Raw genomic sequence first — 24,272 nt, forward strand, 5'->3', positions numbered from 1 at the left:
GTTGACCCTTCATGTACTTACAGACTCTCACAGCAACCATTTATACCACCAGTGGACACTCAAAGCAACCACAATGAAAATTTCTTTATGGAATGGCATGGGCTCTCAGTTTCCATCCTCTAATGCTAACAAAGTCCCCTCTAATTTTAAGCTAAACAGAGTCAGATAATCAATCCTAGATTCCCATTTTCTTGAGGGTGTGCTCCCTGCAATCATCTTTGGTACAAATAAGTACATAAATTAAGATTCTTAGTTACAGGCTACAGAATCTGCTCCAGGTATTAAAACAGAAAGGATGTAAATCAAGTATGCTTCAATTAAAAAAAACAAAAAGGAATTCACTACAGACTAATAGGAGCTTACAGAATTCTGAGAGGGCTGCAACCAAATCTACATTCACAGCCAAGAATAATGCAGCCAAAAGAAATGACCAACATGAGACTGTTTTTATCAGAAATCCCACAGTCATGATCAGTCACACTTGACATCAAAGATGAGACTAGACTATAGACCCATCACCACAGCTGCCCAGAGGATCCAATTTCTCTGTGCATGATTCCCTATCTTGCATTGTTCTCAACTGCTTTCGAGGTTTTGTGCAGGGTATCTTAGTAGAACCTAGCTCATGTGTGAAACCCTAGTTATGGAAATGCAATGTAGTTTTTACACATAAGATCTCTTTAACACAGAAGGCATATTAGAGAAGCTTTGGTGAGGATGCAGAGTGAGCCATTTTTCACTATCTGCCAAGAACTGAAAAGGATTATGGGGAAATCCATGTGGAAGAAAATGGTTATAAGAAGATCAGTGGCACACCATATTAACAAACTGAAGAATAAAAACCATATGATCATCTCAATAGATGCAGAAAAAGCTTTCGACAAAATTCAACACCCATTTATGATAAAAACTGTCCAGAAAGTGGCCATACAGGGAACCTACCTCAACATAATAAAGGCCATATATGACAAACCCACAGCAAACATCATTCTCAATGGTGAAAAACTGAAAGCATTTCCTCTAAGATCAGGAACGAGACAAGGATGTCCACTCTCACCACTATTATTCAACATAGTTCTGGAAGTCCTAGCCATGGCAATCAGAGAAGAAAAAGAAATAAAAGGAATACAAATTGGAAAAGAAGAAGTAAAACTGTCACTGTTTGCGGATGACATGATACTAAACATAGAGAATCCTAAAACTGCCACCAGAAAACTGCTAGAGCTAATTAATGAATATGGTAAAGTTGCAGGATACAAAATTAATGCACAGAAATCTCTTGCATTCCTATACACTAATGATGAAAAATCTGAAAGAGAAATTATGGAAACACTCCCATTTACTATTGCAACAAAAAGAATAAAATACCTAGGAATAAACCTACCTAGGGAGACAAAAGACCTGTATGCAGAAAACTATAAGACACTGATGAAAGAAATTAAAGATGATACCAACAGATGGAGAGATATACCATGTTCTTGGATTGGAAGAATCAACATTGTGAAAATGAGTATACTACCCAAAGCAATCTACAGATTCAATGCAATCCCTATCAAATTACCAATGGCATTTTTTTTACAGAACTAGAACAAAAACTCTTAAAATTTGTATGGAGAGACAAAAGACCCCGAATAGCCAAAGCAGTCTTGAGGGAAAAAAAAGGAGCTGGAGGAATCAGACTCCCTGACTTCAGACTATACTACAAAGCTACAGTAATCAAGACAATATGGTACTGGCACAAAAACAGAAACATAGATCAATGGAACAAGGTAGAAAGCCCAGAGATTAACCCACGCACCTATGGTCAACTAATCTATGACAAAGGAGGCAAAGATATACAATGGAGAAAAGACAGTCTCTTCAATAAGTGGTGCTGGGAAAACTGGACAGCTCCATGTAAAAGAATGAAATTAGAATACTCTCTAACACCATACACAAAAATAAACTCAAAATGGATTAGAGACCTAAATGTAAGACTGGACACTATAAAACTCTTAGAGGAAAATATAGGAAGAACACTCTTTGACATAAATCACAGCAAGATCTTTTTTGATCCACCTCCTAGAGTAATGGAAATAAAAACAAAAATAAACAAGTGGGACCTAATGAAACTTCAAAGCTTTTGCACAGCAAAGGAAACCATAAACAAGACGAAAAGACAACCCTCAGAATGGGAGAAAATATTTGCAAATGAATCAACGGACAAAGGATTAATCTCCAAAATATATAAACAGCTCATTCAGCTCAATATTAAAGAAACAAACACCCCAATCCAAAAATGGGCAGAAGACCTAAATAGACATTTCTCCAAAGAAGACATACAGACAGCCACGAAGCACATGAAAAGATGCTCAACATCACTAATTATTAGAGAAATGCAAATCAAAACTACAATGAGGTATCACCTCACTCCTGTTAGAATGGGCATCATCAGAAAATCTACAAACAACAAATGCTGGAGAGGGTGTGGAGAAAAGGGAACCCTCTTGCACTGTTGGTGGGAATGTAAATTGATACAGCCACTATGGAGAACAATATGGAGGTTCCTTAAAAAACTAAAAATAGAATTACCATATGACCCAGCAATCCCACTACTGGGCATATACCCAGAGAAAACCGTAATTCAAAAAGACACATGCACCCGAATGTTCATTGCAGCACTATTTACAATAGCCAGGTCATGGAAGCAACCTAAATGCCCATCAACAGACGAATGGATAAAGAAGAGGTGGTACATATATACAATGGAATATTACTCAGCCATAAAAAGGAACGAAATTGAGTCATTTGTTGAGACGTGGATGGATCTAGAGACTGTCATACAGAGTGAAGTAAGTCAGAAAGAGAAAAACAAATATCGTATATTAATGCATGTATGTGGAACCTAGAAAAATGGTACAGATGAGCCAGTTTGCAGGGCAGAAGTTGAGACACAGATGTAGAGAATGGACATATGGACACCAAGGGGTGAAAACTGCGGTGGGGTGGGGATGGTGGTGTGCTGAATTGGGCGATTGGGATTGACATGTATACACTGATGTGTATAAAATTGATGCCTAATAAGAACCTGCAGTATAAAAAAAACAAACAAAACAACTAATACTAAACTTTCATTGGGTTATTTGTATGGAAATATGTTAATATAAATGTTTCAGACATTACATGAAATTTCTAAAAATCTAAAAAAAAAAAAAAAAAAAAAGATCAGTGGTGGTTCCAGAATTTCTTTAGGGAACGCTATCTCACTGGAAGGGGACTTGGAGATGTATTTGCATAGTAAGCAAATTGTTTTTGTTTAGCTTAGTTGTTTATTTTAAGTGGTACCTAGGAGAGCTGATGGAAGTCTAAATCAGACACACGAAGCAAGTCTTGGCACCACAATGAAATAAGAAAGGTAAGATACTGCCAAGACTATCATTGCTCCTTCAGAGACTGAATCGGGCTGCCTCTGAATAGCAAAGAAAAAGACAAGAATGCCCTTGAATAAAGTGTTCCACCATATTGACAGGAGTCTTCCCTAAACAGTTCTGTGACAGAGAAAAAAAAAGACTATTTTTTAAAACAAAATTGGGACAAAACTTCTGAGAAACGCAAACTATGTTACAAAATACTTTAAATTCTGAACTTCCAGATAACCTTATATTTATCATTTCTATATTTCTCACATTCAAACTGACAAAGGCAAGGAAAACCAAGTGTGTTTTCCCTTCTTTACATTGCATCATTCTTTTTGGGGGGGGGTTGCCCCTAACTTGAAATATTCTTTTACTTTCAAGACACCTTGGGGCAGCAATCATATTTATCTCCGTGGGATTCCTGAGATACCTTTATCATTGCTCCAAGTCTATCTAAGAAGGCCAGTGGATGTTCCAAAATGTATTCTTTGCATGTATTTCCTTTAAAAAAAGAAAATCAAGACTTTTGGTGAAAATCTTATATCACAAGTCAAACAGCACAGAACAGGAACACTTCCTTTCAGAGCCTATCGTGGACTTCCTGAGGAAGAGGGACCTGTGCTGTTAAACATAAATTTTGCAGGTCTGCTGGCTTCTCAGTTCATAGCATTCGACTCCCTGGCTCCTCAGCAGCTCCTTCTCTTCTGATGCATCTCAAGCTTTCAACTGGCAGAAGTGAGCCGGAGCGGCGATGAAATCATAGTGCCAATCCAGAGAGCGCAGGTAGATGAGCATGTGCAGGGCACAGGCCAACACCAGCAGCAGGATCAGGGACATTGCCAGGCTGACTGGAATGGCTGGTGAGAAGGAAGAGGTGCAGTCTCAGGCCTTGGCAAACTGCCCCCCGCTTAATGGTAAAGCCTTGGATCTGTCAGGAGAAATAAAAGTGCTGAAGTAACATACTCTTTCCTCTGAAAATCTGCTTCACAGTTGGGCTAGGGGTTCTGGAGCCCTAATCAGTCAAATTTAAATACTGGGGCCATACTTGCTGAATAATTTAAACACATTATCTAACAAATGTAAGTGTGCTCTTGGGGACAGTGAAACTTAATTTTAAATCAAGACTGACCCAGAAACTCTGGGATATATGGTTGTCATAATTAAGTGGCCAGATAAATTCAAGGCCCTGAAATAAAACCTCTTTTATCTGATCCTTAGTTCACCTAAAACCACGTCTGGTGTCTCTAAAATTCAAAGCCTACTCAAAATTTTATGTGTTAATATAAATTTCGCAAAGAACATTAATTCTCACTTTCTCTGCCTTTGATTCTGTTGACAGGAAGTAGATAGGAAGAGTCTTTTAAGGGAAGATATGATTCCCAGTGATGTAAAATATAGATAATAAAAGCTAACACTTATTGAAGATTTTTTTTTACGTACCAGACACTGCCTTAACTCATTTAATAATTACAACAGCCTATGAATAAGTTACTATTTTATCCTAATTTATGGATGAGGAAATAGGCACAGAATAGTTAAGTAACTTGCCCATAGTCACACAGCATTAAGTACAAAGAAGCTGTAATTCAAACCTTGGCAGTCTGGTTTCAGAGTCACTTCTCGGTTTACAACTCCGTAACTCCTGGTATATTGTGTCTCTTTTTCCCCCCATCACTAACTCTCCTTTTTTATCAGTTGTACCATGCAGACTTGGTACTGTTTTTGGAAGAGCTGTATACCACTTGCAGTCTGCCCAGAGAATAGAAAGAAAAGCTTTCTCATATGTGCAAATGAAGTGATTTAATTACTTGGAACTAGGAGAGGTTCAAATCGACAACTGGCCCCGTTATCTAAACACTATCACAATAAAGAAACAGGGGCTACAGAGTCTACGGAGTAATGATTCTAAATGAGAACAATCATTTGTAGAAGGCAGCTTCCACATGCAGCTGGTTTTTAGAACATAACCCTACAGTGTCACCTCATTCAGTCACCTAGTTGGTTTTAAAAGGGTACATCAGAAAACTGAATTATCCATGAATGCTTTACTGAGGATTCATTTTTAAGACTTAGGTGGGCACTTTACCATGTTTCCATGCTAAAATGATTGTAGCCACCCATCATACCATAGACATTAGGGGCCTTGCTTGCCCAACTACCTGTGCTTAGACTGAACCAAAACAACTACTGAAGGAGATTCTAGGCCTGGCTTTCAGGATATTTGGTCTGCCCACTCTATGAAGAGGCAAAGTGGCCTTCTCTTCAGGCACTAGCCTGACGAGTCAAGCTCCTCAATGACAAAAGATGGCCTCATTTGATGCTACAACTCCAGCCAAAGAGAATGTCCTGACACTGACTGCCACTTAACTCTTAAGACTTGACTGAGAACAATGTCTGTGGAGGATGCCTGAGGGAGACGTTGTCTATCCATGTTCTGGACTAGAGATTGCAAACACTCTGTATCTAGCCCACGGGTAAGTTTTGTTTGGCCCAGAGTTCTGAACATCCTGAAAACCTCCCCCAGGAATCTACATTTCTACCTTTAATTGAAAAGTCAGAAGATCCAGCAAGATTGGGCCTGCATTCCTACAAAGCAAAAATTAGCTGAAGTTTTACAAAATATACTTCTTGTGATGCCAGCTACATTTTGCCAAAGTCCCCAGCTGGCCCACCTGAGGCATGTGAGCTTTCACCTGAGGCACCTGAGTTTGCCATGCATGACATCACTCTATACTTTAATCCTAGAATAAACCAGATAGATCAGCAAAGCTGTAGATGTGGAACGCAGCCTTTTGTATGCATCCCTTAACCCCCATCACCACCAGCACTACCTCTTCCCTGGACTGGGCTTGCTTCTGCATCTGTCCACATGAAGAGTGTTTTACAAGGCCCACCTCTGCCCCCCAGTGCTCTGCCCCCGCTGAGGCTGCTGCTGAGGATGCTGTCATGCACTGCACAACACCAGGGGTGAATGTGCTCCGCACAAGCACATTCTCAGCAGTCTTGTGAACCCCATGAACACGTAAAGGGTGATTCTTTCTTATGCTGGCTGCTCAAAAGCTTCAGAGCGAAATTACTGTGCTGCTTCCAGCCAGGGCAGACAGATGGTCTCATGGTTTTGTGTACCAACTTCACTAGTGGTTTAGCTGATCTTTTCTTCCTTTTGTTTTCCTTAATCCCGTGTCTTGGCTCATTTTTGGTTTTATATTTTTTATAGTAAAATACGCATAAAATCTACCATCTTAACCATTTTTAGGTGTGCAGTTCAGTGGCATCAAGTACATTCACATCATTGTGCAACCATCACCACCATCCATCTCCAAAACTCTTTTCATCTTGCAAAACTGACACTCTGTACCAATTAAACACTACCTCTCCAGTCCCCTCTTCCCCAGCCCCTAGCAACTGCCATTCTACTTTCTGTCTTCAAATGTGCCTACTCTAGTACCTCATAAGTAGAATCATACAAATATTTGTCCTTTTGTGTCTGGTTTATTTCACTTAGCATAATACCCTCAAGGTTCATTCATGCTGTTGCATTTATCTGAATTTCCTTCCTTTCTAAGGCTAAATAATATTTCATTGTATGTATATGATAGATTTTGTTTTTCAATCGTCCACTGATAGACATTTGGGTTATGTCCATCTTTTGGCTACTGTCAATAATGCTGCTATGAACATGGATGCGCAAATATCTGTTCATGTCTGTTTTCAGTTCTTTTAGGTATATAATCGGAAGTGGAATTACTGAATCACATGGTAATTCTATGTTTAATTTTTTGAGGGACCACCATACTGTTTTCCATAGTGGCTGCACCATTTTACATTTCCACCAGCAATGTACAAGGGTTCTAATTTCTCCACATCCTTGCAATAGCTGTTATTTTCAGTTTGGGGGATTTTTTTTTTTTTATGATAATCAACCTAATGGGTGTGAAGTGGTTTGCCCATTTTTCAAAGTTATTTTTCTTGAAGTATTTCTATAAGTCATTGTAAGTCATTTCTGGAACAAGGTAGAGATATAAATCAGTCAATTCACCTGTTCGTTAAGATTATGTGTGAATTATTCCTTGTTTTCATTATTACCTCCTCATTGCCCTTTCCACCTACTTCTCTTTTAAAAGTGCGAGAGAAATAGATACAATATATACTTCATAAATGTTATATAAATAGATATATACATTACATGTATTATAAAGTGTCTTTGGAGCCAGTCCACAATTCAAATTCTGCCTCTACCAGTTACCAATTATATCACTTTGAACAATTATGTAATCATCAGTTTCAGTCATCTCATTTGTAAAACAGGGATAATAACAGCTATCTTGCAGCATTATGATAAGTTTTGAAGACAAAATATGTAAAATAACTACAACAGGGCCAACACACAAAGAGGACTCATAAGTATTAGTTATTGTTAATCCATGCCTGACACGGTCCTGGGTGTTGCCACATATATATTAGGCCATAAATTCTTTACATCCATAAAGATAGGTCAGAAATCGAGAGGGTGGAGTAACTTGCCCAAGTGGCTGAGAAGTAATTAAAAACCATGTCTTTCGAACTCCAAAATGCAAACTCCTTCCCTACCCCAAACTACCTCACCACACTTCTCCAAGCTGGGGGGAACGGGAATAAATATATATTTATATATGGAAAAGATTGGGAAGAACCCATAAAAGGGACATGTAAAACCCTGCCTATTTCAGCGAGTTGGAAGAACAAGTTAAGCTTTTTTCACAGGTAAACAGGTCAGAGGAAGTTGACAAATGTCTCTCAGCCCGAGATTCTGTTGGTGAAAAGGAACTTCTTGTGCCTCTATGCCTTTCCCCAAATACTTTCAAGAGGATCTTTAGGGTATTTTTGACTCCCTGGCTGACAGTTCCATTCCTATGCTAAATGCCAAAGCTGTCACTCACACTTCAGATGTTCTTCTTATCTGCCCTGATAGGATCACTGCTCCTCTCCCCGAAGGAAATAAAATAATTGTCTGACAATTCCTCTCCCCAGAAGGGCCTCTTGCTCCAGGAAGTGTCAGTCACTGGGCTCATGCCACAGCTTCACTCTGGCTTACATTGCTGGCATTCCTCACTGATAATTATTAGTGACTAGATAAACCTTTATATAAAAGAAAGTCCTTGTGGGGGGCAGGGGGGATCACTGTGCAGGAAGAGGAAATACTTGACCCTATTCTATTTCATACCTTAGAAGATAAAGAACATAATTTATACCAATATAATTTTAACAATATCTACTCCTCTCTTTTCCTTAAACATCTATGTTTTCAAACAAACAGAATTTCTTTGGCACCAAACACACAGGTGCATTGAGCATATGCTTTAGTTTATTACCTGGAAATCAACAAAAGTGACCTCCCACAGGCTTGACATATCATTGGTGTCGCTGGGCAACAAAAGGGCATCATACCGCTGCAGGCTGCTGACGTGTTGGCAGTGGTAGGAGTAACTTGACAGAGCAAATATGCCAGTTGCATTAAAAGTTGCTGGAATTGAATTATTGAAAATAACCTCGACTCGGTGCAAACTAAACCAGCTCTGGATGGACAACTTGTTGTAACTGGTAAGGGTGAATCTGACAATGATTATAAAACAGTATTACCCCCAAAGCACTTTTACATTTGCTGATGCAGGACACTGTTGACGAACAGTACAACTGCGCCCTCTTTTGTCAGGTAGTAGAACTGGCTCAGAGAGAGGCTTTTACTTTCTAGTTCTGAACAAGAGCCTCCTGACGGGTGGGAATGAAAGCAAGTAACAGGAGAGCCCCCCCAAAGTGAGCAATACAAATTCCTACAAAAGGAAAAACACAAAAAGCTTGAGGATTTTTTCTTTTTTAAAATTAAAATAATTTTATTATTGCAAAAAAATTGAGAAAAACTAAATGGACAATAATATAGAATTAGCTAAATAATGGTCAAAACTAAAAGTAATAGCTCTTACTATGTGTCAAGCATCTCTCTAAATTCTTTATGTATATTTTATTTAATCTTCACTACAACACCATGAGATAGAGAATATTATTATCCTCATTTTGCAGATGAGGAATCTAAGACACAAAGGGGTTAAGTAACTAACTTGTGCAAGTTTACTCAGAGAGTACGCACTGGAGCTGGGCTTAGAATCCCATCTGAGACCAGAGCGCTTACTCTTAGCCATTTTGGAATGGAATATTCTCTAGCAATAAAAAATTATAATATGCATATGTCATGATCACTTTTTTCATTAAAAATGTGTGACTGCATAGAAAAAAATTCTGGAAAGACAGAGATCAAAATGTTAATATGATTACCCACTTTGTTATACACCTGAAACTAACACAACATTGTAAATCAACTATATTTCAATTTTTTTAAATGGAAAAAAGAAAAAAAAAGCAGCTGAGATCAGTATAGCTCAGGGTGAAAGCCTGGGTTTTGATCCTGGCTCTGCCCACCCGTAGGTTATGTTCCTGCTCCTCCTGGGAACAGCATCTTGGTGTGTATAGGGCTGACCCTCTCCCCTCTCAGTGAAGTCTCCCGGACCCTGCCAATCAGTGTATTGCAGCCCTTTAATCACTGTGATCGGTTTAGAGAGAGGCATATGCCCCAGGCTGGGTCAATAAGATGTAAGCTGTGCTATAGCTATCAAGCAACAGAGCTCTTTTATGTTGCCTAAGTGGATAACTGTCAGCTGGCCACCATCTTTCCAGCCTGAGAATGGAACTGACACAAGGACAGCAGAGCCAAGAGATGGAGAAAGATGCTGCCCTGGTGAGGTAAGTTAAGCGTCTGAAGCTAACACTTTCAATCCTATTAATCAATCAGTTACCTTTTGACTTTATGCAGCCAAAAGAGTTCTCACAAATACAGCTCTTATTAGTGGTATGGTAAGTGTTGTTAAACAACCTCACTGGGCCTTGCTTTCCTCATCTGTAAAATAGGTTGTGCTTGCTTAAATAGAGTGCTCTGTGCTGGCCTGGTGTTATAAAACACTCGACGTTATCTGGGACAGCCCCTGCTCACCCTGGGCTCCTGACTCAGATACAGAAAGGTTTTTTGAGGGATGCAATTGAGCCTGGCCACCCCCACCCACTGCAACAATCCACCGAGAACGCTGAAGGCCAGAAGGACGGAGGTGGTGGACATCTCAGATCTGGACTCTGGAGTCAGCTGTTCCAGAGGGCAATGGGAGAGACAAGCCATTCCCAGAAAGGGCAGGCTGGCTCTGGATTCCCTGGAAGTGACTTCTGTTGTGCTCAGGGCTGGGGTGGAGCCTGCCACATTGTTTGCAGCCCTGTTTCAGATAATGGCCTGAGATTGAGGCTGTTCTGACACAGCCTCAGTGAGATGGGAACATTAATGCACCAACAGAACAGCTCGAAGAAATCCTTCCTGGTGAAAACACCAGGTCGTTTTGCCAAACAGCTGTCCAGCCCACAGTGTCTTTGGTTCTGTGTCTCTTGGCCCACTTGAGGGCAGGAATGGCATGCCCATGGGCCTGGAGGACATGACACCCTCTGCCCGGGCCTCTCAAACCTGTGCTGGTTCCTGGAGCAGAGCCTGAGCAAGGATTTGTGGGCGAGTGATTTTTTAAGAAAATCCCAGGACAGGAGAGGAAAGATGCGAAACAGGTGGAGGGAGGGGAGAACAAGTAAGGGCGTGCATCCAGCAGGGTCCCTGGAGGGTGACTTCGGCTCTGTCCTGCTGGGATATCTGGAAACGCCTGTTGGTTAGGGCTGTCCTGGGGGATGTCTGGCCCTCTGGTGGACATGCAGGCAAAGGGCGCTCCAGCAGCCCAGGGGAGCCCCTGGCAATCACACAGGTGCCTGTTGTTAAACGAGGAGAGGGAGGGAGGGAGGGAAGTGGATGGAGCAGCACAGTGCCTACTTCTGTCCCTGCCCTTCCAAGTTGCTCTTTTAAAAGGATACGTTGGAAAAGTCAGACATAAAAGGTCATATGTTGTATGATCCCATTTATATGAAATGTCCAGAACAGGCAAATCCAGAGACAGAAAGCAGACTGGTGGTTGCCAGGGGCTAGGAGGGGGAATGGGGAGTGACTGCTAAGGGGTAGGGAGTTTCCTTTTGGAGTGATAAAATGGTCTGGAACTACACAGAGGTGATGGTTGTACAATATTGTGAATGTACTAAGTGCCACAGAAGTGAACGCTTTAAAATGGTAACTTTTATGTTATGTAACTTTTACCACAATAAAAAAAAGTATAAATAGAAAAAACAAATGTTAATTGCGATGACCAATGGTGTTTGGATTATGAACGATTTTCATTTTCTTTTTATAGCTCAGTATTTTCCAATCTTTCTGTTTTCAACAGATATATATAACCTTGTCTTAGTTTGAAAGGCTCCTACAGAAGCAGACCCTGAGACAAGGATGTGAGTACAAGTATTTTGTGGAGGTGATCCCAAATTTATTGGGGAATTTAGTCATTCAAAAAATGTAGAATATCATATGACATTTGTCTTTCTCTTTCTGACTTACTTCACTTAGTATGATAATCTCTAGGTCCATCCATGTTGCTGCAAATGACATTATTTCATTCTTTTTTATGGCTGAGTAGTATTCTATCGTTTTTTTTTTTTTAAATGGGGTACAGTTGTTTTACAATGTTGCGTTAGTTCCTACTGTACAGCAAAGTGAGGTAGAATTCCCTGTGTTATACAGCAGGTTCTCATTAGTTATCTATTTTATACATATTAGTGTATACATGTCAATCCCAATCTCCCAATTCATCCCACCCCTCCTCTTTCCCCCCTTGGTGTCCATACATTTGTTCTCTACATCTGTGTCTCTATTTCTGCCTTGCAAACTGGTTCATCTGTACCATTTTTCTAGATTCCACATATATGTGTTAATATACGATATTTGTTTTTCTCTTTCTGACTTACTTTACTCTGTATGACAGTCTCTAGGTCCATCCACGTCTCTACAAATGCTCACTTGTATGTGGAATCTAAAAACTGATACAAAACAGAAACAGACTTACAGACATAAAAAACAAACTTATGGTTACCAAAGGGGAAGGGGTGGGGAGGGATAAATTAGGAGTTTGGGATTAGCAGATACAAACTACTATATATATAATAAATAAACAAGATCCTACTGTATAGCACAGGGAACTATATTCAGTATCCTGAAATAAACCATAATGGAAAAGAATATAAAAAAGAATATATGTATACATACACACACATATATGTGTGTGTGTATAACTGAATCACTTTGCTGTACAAAACTTATACAGCATTGTGAATGAGCTATAGTTGAAGTATACTTCAATTAAAAAATTTTTTAAATAAAGTATTGCAAATAAAAACAAACAAACAAAAGTATGTAGAATAGAGAGAAGAGAAATGACAGAGGAATGGAAGGCAGCCCCAAAGGACAGAGGTAAGCAAGTTTCCACCATGGGCAACGGGGGCTTAATGCCCACAGGGAATCCTGGGAGACAGCGTAGGACACACACCTCTGAGTTATCTCACCTGAGGGTGAGGGAGCTAGGATATTTACAGACTTCTTTCAGTCATTGCTGGGGTACAGATGGGAGGCAGTGGGCCCCTCTGGCCAGAGAAAGCTTTTAGGCAAAGAAAGGCTGGCAGTTGAAAGTTGAGCTGGTGGGGACTTCCCTGGGGGTCCAGTGGTAAAGAATCCACCTTCCAATGCAGGGGACGCAGGTTCGATCCCTGGTCAGGGAACTAAGATCCCACAAGCCATGGAGCAACTAAGCCCGTGCGCCACAACTACTGAACTCGCACGCCTCAACTACAGCCCACGTACCGCAAACTACAGAGCCCACGCACCCTGGAACCTGTGCTCCACAACTAAAGAGAGAAAACCTGCATGCCACAACTAGAGAGAAGCCCACGCACCACAATGCAAGATCCCGCATGCTGCAACTAACACCTGACGCAGCCAAAATAAATAAATAAATAAATGATAAATAAATCTTTAAATAAATAAATCATTTTTTTTAAAAAAAGTTGAGCTGGTGGACTATAGTGCTCTCAAATGGAAATGCCCAAGAGGATATAGACAAGGCACACTGACAATGTCAGCCACATAGCTTTATCATCAGAAAGAATAATAATCAAAAAGCTACTTTCCTCTAGGGAAAAAAATTTAAAAAGGTGCTATTTGAATCAAAAATATTCCCCATTCCTATATCAAACAGATATGTATACGTGTTTGGTCACCTTGTGAGATTCTATAAAGTGTCTCTGAAAGATGATGGCATGTATGTTCTAAATTATGACCAGTGAAACATTCGTATCCCATAATATGTAGGCACATGTTGAGGAAAGAGCTTTCAAGGTTAAACACAGGAAATGCTAGGTGAGAGGCAAAAAAAGAAAGAAAGGGGGACTGGAGACAAGACGGCAGAGTAGAAGGACTTGAGCTCATCTCCTCTTACGAAAACACCAAAATCACAACTAACTGCTGAACAACCATCAAAAACAACAAAAAAAGACAGGAAATGCTAGGTTAATCAAAGTCACCAAGTGAAGCAATCTTCCTTAAGAGCGCATCTTCGTGGAAACTTCAATATACAGATTTATACTGTGAATCTCCAAGAGGACACGGTGTGCAGTCTTTCTCAAACACAGGACCCCTTTTCTGGAAATATTATAAGCATTTACACAGAGCAAAAGTGTTCCATAGAACACAGCTTAGGAAAGACTGTCCTAGCACATCCTTCTGGTTTTTCAAGAAATGTTAATGACACAGCTGCTTATCTCCACTAAAAGGGTTGCTCCTATACGAAAAGAAACATTATATTTTTATAAGAAAAAAATTTTTAATGCCTTCAAATTGCTTCCCACCCCTGGAGCAGTTCCTAACTCCTTGGATAAGCCAATGTTGGCAGATGCATTATTCCATACATAAACACAAAAAAATGTAGGCCTATGTTGATTGTCTGCTGGGGAATTCAGCTAACAGAGAATTTTTAGTTACAGTTAAATGATAAGTGTGACTCAGTTGTAAGGAGCTATACAGAAAATAACTTCAAACTAGAGCCTCAGTTTTGGAGCTTTAAACATATTTTATTCTTTGCTCAGAGGAAAGAGGTATCCCATTCTCAGGTTCATGTATTTTCTAGGTCGCTAAAGGAAGAAGGAAAAAGTATAGTTGCTTTGGTAGAAACTAAAGAAAGCATTGCTACAGGATCCCATCATAACATCACTGACTTTTCAGTGTAATTAGATAAATGTGGCATTTCATGTGTCACAATACTGGGCACACAGTAGCCCCTTGATAACTTACACGTTGAATGAATAAATTATATGGAGCTAATCTGAAGTGCTGAACCTATGACATTCCAAAGTGCTATCCATACCTACCTTATATCAATACCTCTGGGATTTTCAGCATCACCAAACTTCAGAGACAACCTTAGAAAACAGAAACACAGTCCATCAAAATAGGAATAACCCTTACTCCACACTATACTCAAAAATTACCTCCAAATGGATCACAGGTCTAAATGTAACAACTAAAACTATAAAACACATAGAAGAAACATAAAATAACATTTGTGCAATCTTGGGGTAAGAAACAGCTTCTTGAAAAAATGTAAAAGTATGAACTATAAAAGAAAAAACTGATAAATTGCACTTTATCAAATTTTAAAAACTTTTGCTCTTCAAAAGATACTGTTAAGAAAATGAAAAAGGCAAGTCACAGAATGGGAGAAAATATTCACAACACATATACACAAAGAATTTGTATCTGAAATACAGAAATAGCATGAACAACTCAATAATAAGGAGACAACCCAACTTTAAAGTGTTCAAAAGACATGCACGTCACAAAGGAAGATATACAAATAACCAGTAAGTACATATAAAGGTGTCAATATCATTAGTCATCAAGCAAATATAAAATAAAACCACAATAAGATGCCATGGTACAGTAATCGGTATGGCTAAAACTTTTTTCAAAAAAAAAAACACTCTTAAGCTTTTAGTATCTATATTTATTCACATTTTCTGGAACATTAACACAAGATTTCCTGGAGAGGAGATAGATTATCACTAACCCAGAGCAATAACCACATTGGTTCTCTTTTAGCCCAATTCTTCCCCTGCTGAAAGCCAGATGCCATCCTGCACATACTGGGATTTACAACACAGGTAAGGAACACTAAAATTATGAACCTGGGAGCTCATAGAGGAGACAGTGGTTCCTCCTTCAACTCCTGAGAGAAGGAGAAAGACATTTGCTTCCTTAGTGTCAGAAATTTTCCCTGGAAAAATAAAAGTGTATGAGTTTTATTAGCCTTTGGATGGGAGCAAACAGCTCACCATAAAGGAAACAAATGGGTGCATGTCTAATACCCATGTAGGTAAATAAAGTCTCCAAGGAGACGATAAGAAGCTTCTCTGGGTTTCTAAGCCCTGGAATATCTCGATGGTACTGAGCTTCATTACTCCTTGACATGTAATCACATTCCTCTGAGGAGGTACATCTCTTACTAACTCCAAGACTTATCTTTTAACCCAGGTCCGAGCAAAATTTGTTTAGAAATTGCTAACTGTACAGAAACATAATAATATTTTCTCTGTAGTCCCACACTGATCATACCTAATGTTGGTAAGGATGTGAAGTAGCTGGAACTCTCATACAACGCTGGTAGAAAGGTAAACGCTACAACCACGTTAAAAAACCATTTGGCAGTTTCTTAATAAGCTAAACATACACATACCATATGATCTAGCCATTCCAGTCCTAGGTATTCACCTAAGAGAAATGAAAATATATGTTCCTATAAAGACTTGTACATGAATATTTACAGCAACTTTATTTGGAAAGTTATCTAAAAACTGGAGGAAAAAACAAATTTCCATCAAGATAAATAAGTTGTGATATATCCATACAAAGGAATACTTACTACTCATCAGTAAAAAGAAATACACCTTTGACACATGCAACAATGTAGAAGAATATCAAAATCATTATACTAAGTGAAGGAAGCTAAACTAAAAAAGAGTGTACACTATACGATTATAGTTATATAAAATTCTAGAAAATGCAAACTAATCTATAACAATAGGAAGCAGAACAGTGGTTACCTAGAAAGGTGGGAATGGCAGAGGGATGGATTACAAAGGGGCATAAGGAAACTTCCGAGTGTGATGAAAATGTTTGCTGTCTTGCTTGTGATGACGGTTTCACAGGTATAAACGTATGTCAAAACTGACCAAACTGTATACCTGAAATATGTGCAGTTTATTATATTTCATTTAAATTTCAATAAGGCTGAAAAATAAGAATGATGAAAAGCTAAATACAATTGAAATGGGAAAATGTGAGAAATTTAAATATATAAAGGATGACGCTGATATGTGACATTATGTCTTGAAGTTATAACACCTCAATATACATTATAAAAACAAAAAAGCCAAAGTAGATGGTTATAAAATGTCCAATTACAAATTTGAAAAAAATCACACAAATATAATCTCATCAATTTGGTCCCACTTATCAAGAAATAGAAATGTCAGTGACTGAGCTCGTTTATCTTCCTACTACTTATGGAGAAAGGGAAGGAGTATTTACAATATTAACCATATTAATAAGATCGCTAAAAGAAATATCTTTATTTCCTAACATCATATAAGCTTAGACACCTTAGAAGCGCTCATTTACAAACACTTTATAAGCTAATTTACTCGGTAAAGCAAGTTTTCAGGAGGATTTTTCTCTAACAATATTCTGATAATCTGTTAGAAATTACTGAAAATACTTTAAAGAAATGAAGTGCATTTCTTGGATTGTACTTTATAAATTTGACTGGTCACTTACTCTAACAGAAGTTCTCTAGTTCTTCCAAGGAATCAGAATAGCTTAGTTACTCACAAATTGGGTCTCCGGCTAATGAACTAAAGCTCCAAGCAAAGCCACGCTGTGCCCACCCGAATCTCTGGTGGAGCAGCTCAATGGCCTCCATGCTTCTGATGCCCCAAGAGCTTTCTCCAGCAGTCCTGGTTTCAATGAAAGCCGTTAACGTGCTCTGCTGTGGAGTAAAGAACATGAGGCCCAATTTCAACAAAGCAAATTCAGCAATCATTCAGTGAGATTTTTTTATGTGCCAAGCACTGCACCACATGCTGCACCATAAAGGGGAAATACAACCTAGGGAGTCACTCAAAAAAGAGCTTCATTTACTCTTCCAAGCGCCCTACCCTCCCATGTTTAAAACAGATTCTGAATTCTTGAGACTTTAATTGCCTAAATTCAAAATACACACAGATGCTGGGACTATGCTCTGTTTGTAAGGCTTTCACTATTTAAAAAGACTTCTGTAGCAAATCTGTCTGCCAACAATTTGCCTTTCCCTGAACATTTTGTTTCCAAGCACTAAAATATGGTCATTTTTTTTTTAAATCTGTGCTTTTGACCTTACATGGTTATGTCTTAGCTTGGGTTTGTTCTTTCCGCAACTCCCTTTCTGGTTCTTGAATGTAAGATTTCCTTGCCAGCACAACAAAGGCATCTCACTAATCTATGCAATTCACAGGAGTCAGGGACAGTCTCAGCAGCTGGTCCTTGAACGCCTCACATCCTCATGCCCTTGAAGCCTCCCCCTCAGGCCCTTGGGTGGGCTCTCCAGGATGCCTGCACACTCACCTGAGCAGGACTCCAAAAGGTGGATGACACACGCTCAGAACTCACCCACTAGAATTCTTGGGCAGTGACAAAGAAAAATAAAAAATCATTAATTTGTGTATTATGAAAACCAAAGGTTCCTTAGGCCTCTCTACCAGGTAACTAGACACTGTTTTACTCTAGTTGTCATTAGTATCTTATACTTTGAGTAGCACTTGGCAAAGTTCTCATGCATACATTTCCTCATTTGATTTTCACACCCCAATGAGACAGGGCCAAGAGAGAGGAGGGAAAATGGCATTGTTAAAGATGTTTTAGACCCCAGCTCTATTACCATACAGGCTGTATGATCTTAGCAAGTTTCCTAACCTCACGAGCTTTGATTTCCTCACCTGAAACACCGATGATAACTGTACCTGTGACTCAGGGACTTACTCGCAATAGCATTGTGAGGAATAACAGAGTGGCTCCTGTTTATAAAGTCACAGAGCTCACTGGCAGAACTGGGCCTAGAAGCTAAGTTTTCATTCTTTCTGTCTCTAGGTTCCCAGCGATAATCAAGGTTTCTCAAGTCCAGCAAAAAGCTGTGGTGCCCTGATCTTCCCCACAAATTCCCTGGGGTCAGGATAAATGGAATCAAGCAGGGCCAGTCAGCCATGGACAGGCAAGACTATCCCCAGGCAATCAGCCTCTCTCCCCGCAGCTGACCACAAATAAAGAGCACTGTAGGGAATTAATTAGAGGCTGAGGAAAAAGTCCTGAGCTCTCAGCAATGCTGGAGTCTCTTTGATAGTTATGCTGTAACAGAATAAACAAATCCGGGAGGACTCTGGATTTTGCTTACAATTCCCTAGCTCTCTGATAAGAGATAGTCATTCTGAATAGCAAGATACTTACTAAAACTTGTAATGTAACTTGTAAGCATACATGAATATAATCCATTTTTTACCCATCATCAAGAATTTTTAAATGAGAAGTAAAGTTCAGAAATAAAAAAGTGTTTCCACCAAAGTATATAAGAATAATACAGAGAAACACACACACACACACAAACACAGATCATGTTATGGTTTATACAAAGCATTCTGCCCATCTAAACCAGGCCAGAACAAATGCAGAGCATCTTCCAAAAGCCTCCATTATGCCAACAAATGTTGAAAGCAAGGAGCTTTATAGAAAGCAAGTGGGACATGCCAGACTTCCTTCCTCTGGACCAAAACAAATACAAGCAAAAAATATTTGCTGGGATGGCTGAAAAGCAGAGAAAGGCACTGGAAATTGACTTCCTCTTCGAAAGGGATAGTTGTTTAATCTGCTTATCTCAAGTCAAAAATAATTATTCTAATCATTTTTTACATGTCCTAAAGAATTCTCTGAAATTTGGCCATTCAAAGGTACCCTTGCACATTTGCAAACAGGCAATGTTCCATAACTTCAGAACACTTCCTAGAGTCAAATATCTGCCCTGGCTAGATGGAGTCAGCTTTCTTTGTTTCACCCATTAGAATATGTATGACTCTGCTCACCGATATGCAATTTCCTTCCTGCTGGGACAAAAGTAGTTTGACACCTCACATTTGGAGTTGACACAGAGCCTGGAATCCTTTCTCTTTTTCAGAACAAGTTTGGGAAACTTGATTTTCAGAATCCTGAACTTCCACAAAGTATTATAACAATTAGCTAAAGTGTTCAGAAGAAAATTCCTGGGAAAAAAAATAAGAAATAAAAAAAATTAATTTCTGACTTGACTTGTTCTTTCATTTTAGACGTTAGACATTTCCTCAGAAATGTAGGTCAGGGTCATGTACAAAGGAGCCTACTTCTACTTTCCGAAATGACAGAAAACTGGACCACCCAGTTAATAGGCTACACTCGCCCCAAGGGTTTGCTCCAGCAAAGCAGTCAACTTACATGGCACTTCCTTCACTGCAATTTGAGTTGCCAGCGCCCACTATTGCCTTCTGGCCAATGGCTTCATCTGTAAGGTCCAGCCAGGTCTGATTCTTAAATTTAATTGTTATTCTTTTGGCCCAAAAGAGAATGCAGGGAATTCCATCCACGGAGACATTAACCGGGCTATGACGACTGAATGCATTCCAAGGTTCTTTTTCTAAATCTTTGTCTGCTCAGATTGTAGTTGAGAGCCTAATTAACCAAACAAATGAAATTTAAGATATGAATTTGTATCCATGGTACAAAAGGCTTCTTGGAAGTAAAAGAGCCAATTCAAAACCTGTTGAAACTCTACTAGCTCCAGAGTCCATGCTATTGCGGGGAAAAGATGGGTGGACCTATCAAGCCTAAAAATGATAGGTGTACCTGAAAGGCACATGAACCCAGTTCCACAAAGCACCAAAAATGTAAAGGAACAAATTATAAAGACAAACAAACCAAAAACCAACTTTGAAAGTAATAATATTAGCAATAATGACTTTAAAAAGTCACCAGTCACCATGCTGGGGGAGGAAGAGGGGATAAATAGGTGGAGTGCACCAGATTTTTAGGGCCGTGAAACTACTAGTCTGTATAATACTGTAATAGTAGATAGATATCATTATACATTTGTTAAAACTCATAAAATGTGCGAGACGAAGAATGAATGCTAATGTAAACTATGGACTTTAGTTAATAATGTATCTAGTGGATTATCAGTTTTAACAAATGCATCACACTAATGAAAGATTTTAAATACAGGGGAAATTAGCAGGGGTGGAGGCTGCAGACTGGAGAGGTATATGGGAATATTCTGTACTTGTGGTCAATTTTTTCTGTAAACCTAAAACTACTAAAAAAAAAAGTCTATTAAATTTTTTAAAAAATCCACCGTGCCTTGAAACTAATGGTGGTAATCTTTTCAAAAAATAATATCATAAGAACCCAAATAATTCAGAACTTTAAATAAATTCATTAATATGTTAAACAAAGAAAACAAAAGGTTTCTGAAAATCAAGCGTAATTCCCCAGACCATTAATGTCCAACAGAACTTCCTGTGATATTGGCTATTATGCACTGGAAATGTAGCCAGTACAATTGAGGAGCTTAATTTTTAATTTTACTTAACATTATCCAATTTGAATTTAAATTTAAATAGCGGCATGTGGCTAGTGTCTACTGTCTTGGAGAGTGTAGTTCCAGGTCATTTAATATACATAAACTAGCAAACTAGAAACTAGCAATTCTAACCTTATTCTACATCTTATGAAACCTTTGCAGATTTCCAGGAAGCCCAAGACAATGCACTTCAGTATGTCACTCTGGAGATCATAAGGGCAGGTCTCTATCCGAAAGAAGATCCACTTATCTAGAGCAACTATTCCATACCAATTACTCCAGTGTAAACAGAGATAAAAGAGAAATTGAACAGGCAGCAGCAACCCAAGTTTACCAGTAACCAAAGATAAACTGTTACTATAGTGATCCTATCTGGAAAGCAACAAAAGTAAAACTGAATATTGTAATGAAAATACTGTATATGACAGCAAGTGAAACTTTAGTGTTTTCTCAACTATAAGATTACCATAATACATTTCCTCACCCAAAGTTCAAGAATGTTAGTTATTAATAGAATTATTACTTATATTTTCACAGTGGCTCTGACCTGATTGAAATGTGTTTACTTTTTTTTATGATACAATCTAGTTTCCTAACATGTTCATACCTGTGTGATTGGTATTGTTGTCAAATCCTGCACTGGTTTCATACCTCCATTATTCTGTTGATCTGTCAAATAAAATGATATGAGTACAAAGGCTAAGTGTCATATATTTATTAATGTAATTGAGTGACAATAATATGCTAAGCACAGGCTTAAGTCTCTTTTGGCTCATAATTTAGAATACTGTAGTTTAAGAGATTTTCACATCAGACTGCTGGTGCCAGTACTGGTGTTCAGGGAAGCCCATCACAGACAGAACCCTTCCTCAACCCCCCAAGGAATCATAAGGGAAATTACAAGTCTTACCATTGTTCATAACCACTTCTTTATTTGAAGATGTTGGAGAGCTGAAACTAGAAGAAACAAAAATAAAAAGATGCTGAACAAATATCTACATTTTAGATTTTATATGTAATTTTAAAGACATTTTGGTTTATTACATCTCAGAGTAGAGGAGCAGAACCTTAGCCTGTCAAAACTGTTCACTTTTGAATAGTGAATTTCTGATTTAAAAAGTAATACTATATATGTTCTTCAAAGAAAATAAGGAAAAGACTGAAAACTTTAAAGTAGAAAAAATTTTTAAATATCAACCCTAATGTTCATTCATTGAATAAACAATCTACTCTGAGAGTTTACTATGTGCCAAGCAGTATGCTAGACACTGAGGTTTAACCAAAAATAAATAATAACCAAATAATAAATCAAATAACCAAATAATTAAACATAATAAAATATTTTACAGTGAAATTTTATCCCACATTGTACTGTCAACATATTAAAGCAAAAGTATTCAACCCTTTTTATTTAAAAGACAGACTCTATTGCCAAAAAGGTATTTCTGAAAATTATGAAGATATAAATTATAATAATATATCCTTCCAGGTTTCACGCTACATACATGCATACACACCCTACACACAAATATAATTTATTTTTTATATCATTTAAACAGATTTTTATAAACATCCTGTTTTAAAGCATGTAATTTTTTTTACTTAAAAATATATCACAAATATTTCCCACGTTATTACATATTTTTCTGACATAATTTTGAATTCCATGTGGTATTACATCATACAAATGTATTAATTTATTTAACTAAAAACCTACTAAGTATTTAAGTTGTTTCCAATTAATAAACAATACTACATTGAACATTATCATGGATTATTTGTTCATACTCCTGAGAAGTTCCTTAAGATAAATTCCTAGAAGTGAAATTGCTATGTTAGAAGATATATACATCTTTTTATCGTGGAATATTGCAAACATATACAAATTTAAACAGAAAAATATAAGCTCCTTCACCCTCCCCAAGTACCTGTGCCCATCATCCAGCTTTAGTAATTATCAAGTCATAACCAATCTTGTTTTACCTATGTGCCCACCCACTTCCCCACTCTGGTATTATTATGAAGAAAATATCAGAAATTATATCTATTTAGGTATGTATTTCTAAAAGATAAGGACTTTAAAAAGTAACAGCCCAGTTATATCTAGAAAATATTAATAATTCTTTAATATTAAATATCACATCAGTTTAAATCTCCAATTGTGTCATGTCATAAAAATTTTTAGTTTATTGCATATTTTTAATTTTTCATAAGTTGTACCTGTAATATATGAGAATGCAGATTAAATTCTATATTTAGAGACTCCTATCCAAGATCTATATATATAACTATCATATAAACTCAACATTTTTACAATTAGAGAAATATATATATTACACATTATTATCTATACGCAAAACATAATTTTGGATAAAGAGTTACTAAATCTATATTATAATGAAATGCTTTAGACTTAATTATATGGAACCAATTACAAATTAAATGCACCATTCTCCTTGTAATACAACCTCTAACAGCTAGTGAGACGTTCTTAAGATGATAAATTGATAACTATAATGTCTACTAGATGCTGTTAATAAATTCATATATGCATGCAATTATTTTTTCACTTTATCAGCTCTATTGACATATAATTTAAGTACAGTAAACTGCATTAATCCATTCAATGTGTACAATTTGATGGATTTGGGCATAGACATATACCTATGACACACTGCCACAATAAAGATACAGAACATTTACATCCCACAGAAGTTTCCTCAGGCACTTTTGCAGTGAAGAGATGTTTCCTCCACCTCAGCCACAGGCAACTACAGACTTACTTTCTGTCACTTTAGATTAGTTTGTATCTTCTCCAATTATAAATAGAAGCATATAACATATATTCTTTGGTGCTTGGATTCTTTCAGATTTATGATGACTAAAATTCACTGACGTTATTACATGTATCAATATTTCATTCCTTTTTATTACTGAGAAATATTTCATTGTATGGATATACCACATTTTGTCTATGAACCCACTGGTGGACATTTATGGGGTTTTGTGGAATATGTTTTTGTTTCTCTTGAATACATACCCAAAGTAGAATGGCTGAGTCATAATGTATAAGTTTGTTTAACTTTTAAACTGCCAATCAGTTTCAGCATGTGAGCTTTCCTGTAGCTCCACATCCTTATAACATTTGGTATTGTCAGTCTGCTTAATTGTAGCCATTCTAATGGGTGTGGGTTGCTATCTC

General features: G+C 37.9%; 2 protein-coding genes across 2 annotated transcripts in view; both read right to left on the reverse strand.

Moving 5' to 3' along the window:
• Positions 1 to 24,272, reverse strand: part of ATG10 (autophagy related 10) — a 302,663-nt gene that overhangs the window by 16,717 nt on the left and 261,674 nt on the right. The window contains exons 11-16 of the mRNA XM_082458279.1: positions 21,981 to 22,021; positions 21,678 to 21,739; positions 17,269 to 18,095; positions 16,115 to 16,149; positions 14,751 to 14,801; positions 3,826 to 4,323 (exon numbers count right to left, since the gene is read on the reverse strand). The gene's annotated coding sequence lies outside the window, so the exon portion shown is untranslated. The remainder of the gene's footprint in view (positions 1 to 3,825; positions 4,324 to 14,750; positions 14,802 to 16,114; positions 16,150 to 17,268; positions 18,096 to 21,677; positions 21,740 to 21,980; positions 22,022 to 24,272) is intronic.
• LOC309657011 (V-type proton ATPase subunit S1-like protein) overlaps positions 1 to 24,272 on the reverse strand; it is a 53,763-nt gene that overhangs the window by 16,717 nt on the left and 12,774 nt on the right. The window contains 9 exon segments of the mRNA XM_082453990.1: positions 3,826 to 4,109; positions 4,113 to 4,277; positions 4,281 to 4,301; positions 4,303 to 4,323; positions 8,747 to 8,987; positions 14,751 to 14,801; positions 19,930 to 20,144; positions 21,678 to 21,739; positions 21,981 to 22,027. Coding sequence (XP_082310116.1) covers positions 4,020 to 4,109; positions 4,113 to 4,277; positions 4,281 to 4,301; positions 4,303 to 4,323; positions 8,747 to 8,987; positions 14,751 to 14,801; positions 19,930 to 20,144; positions 21,678 to 21,739; positions 21,981 to 22,027 — 913 coding nt within the window. The 3' untranslated portion in view covers positions 3,826 to 4,019.

The sequence above is a fragment of the Balaenoptera physalus genome, assembly GCF_965194825.1.
Source record: "Balaenoptera physalus genome assembly, chromosome: 3".
NCBI classification, from domain to species: domain Eukaryota; kingdom Metazoa; phylum Chordata; class Mammalia; order Artiodactyla; family Balaenopteridae; genus Balaenoptera; species Balaenoptera physalus.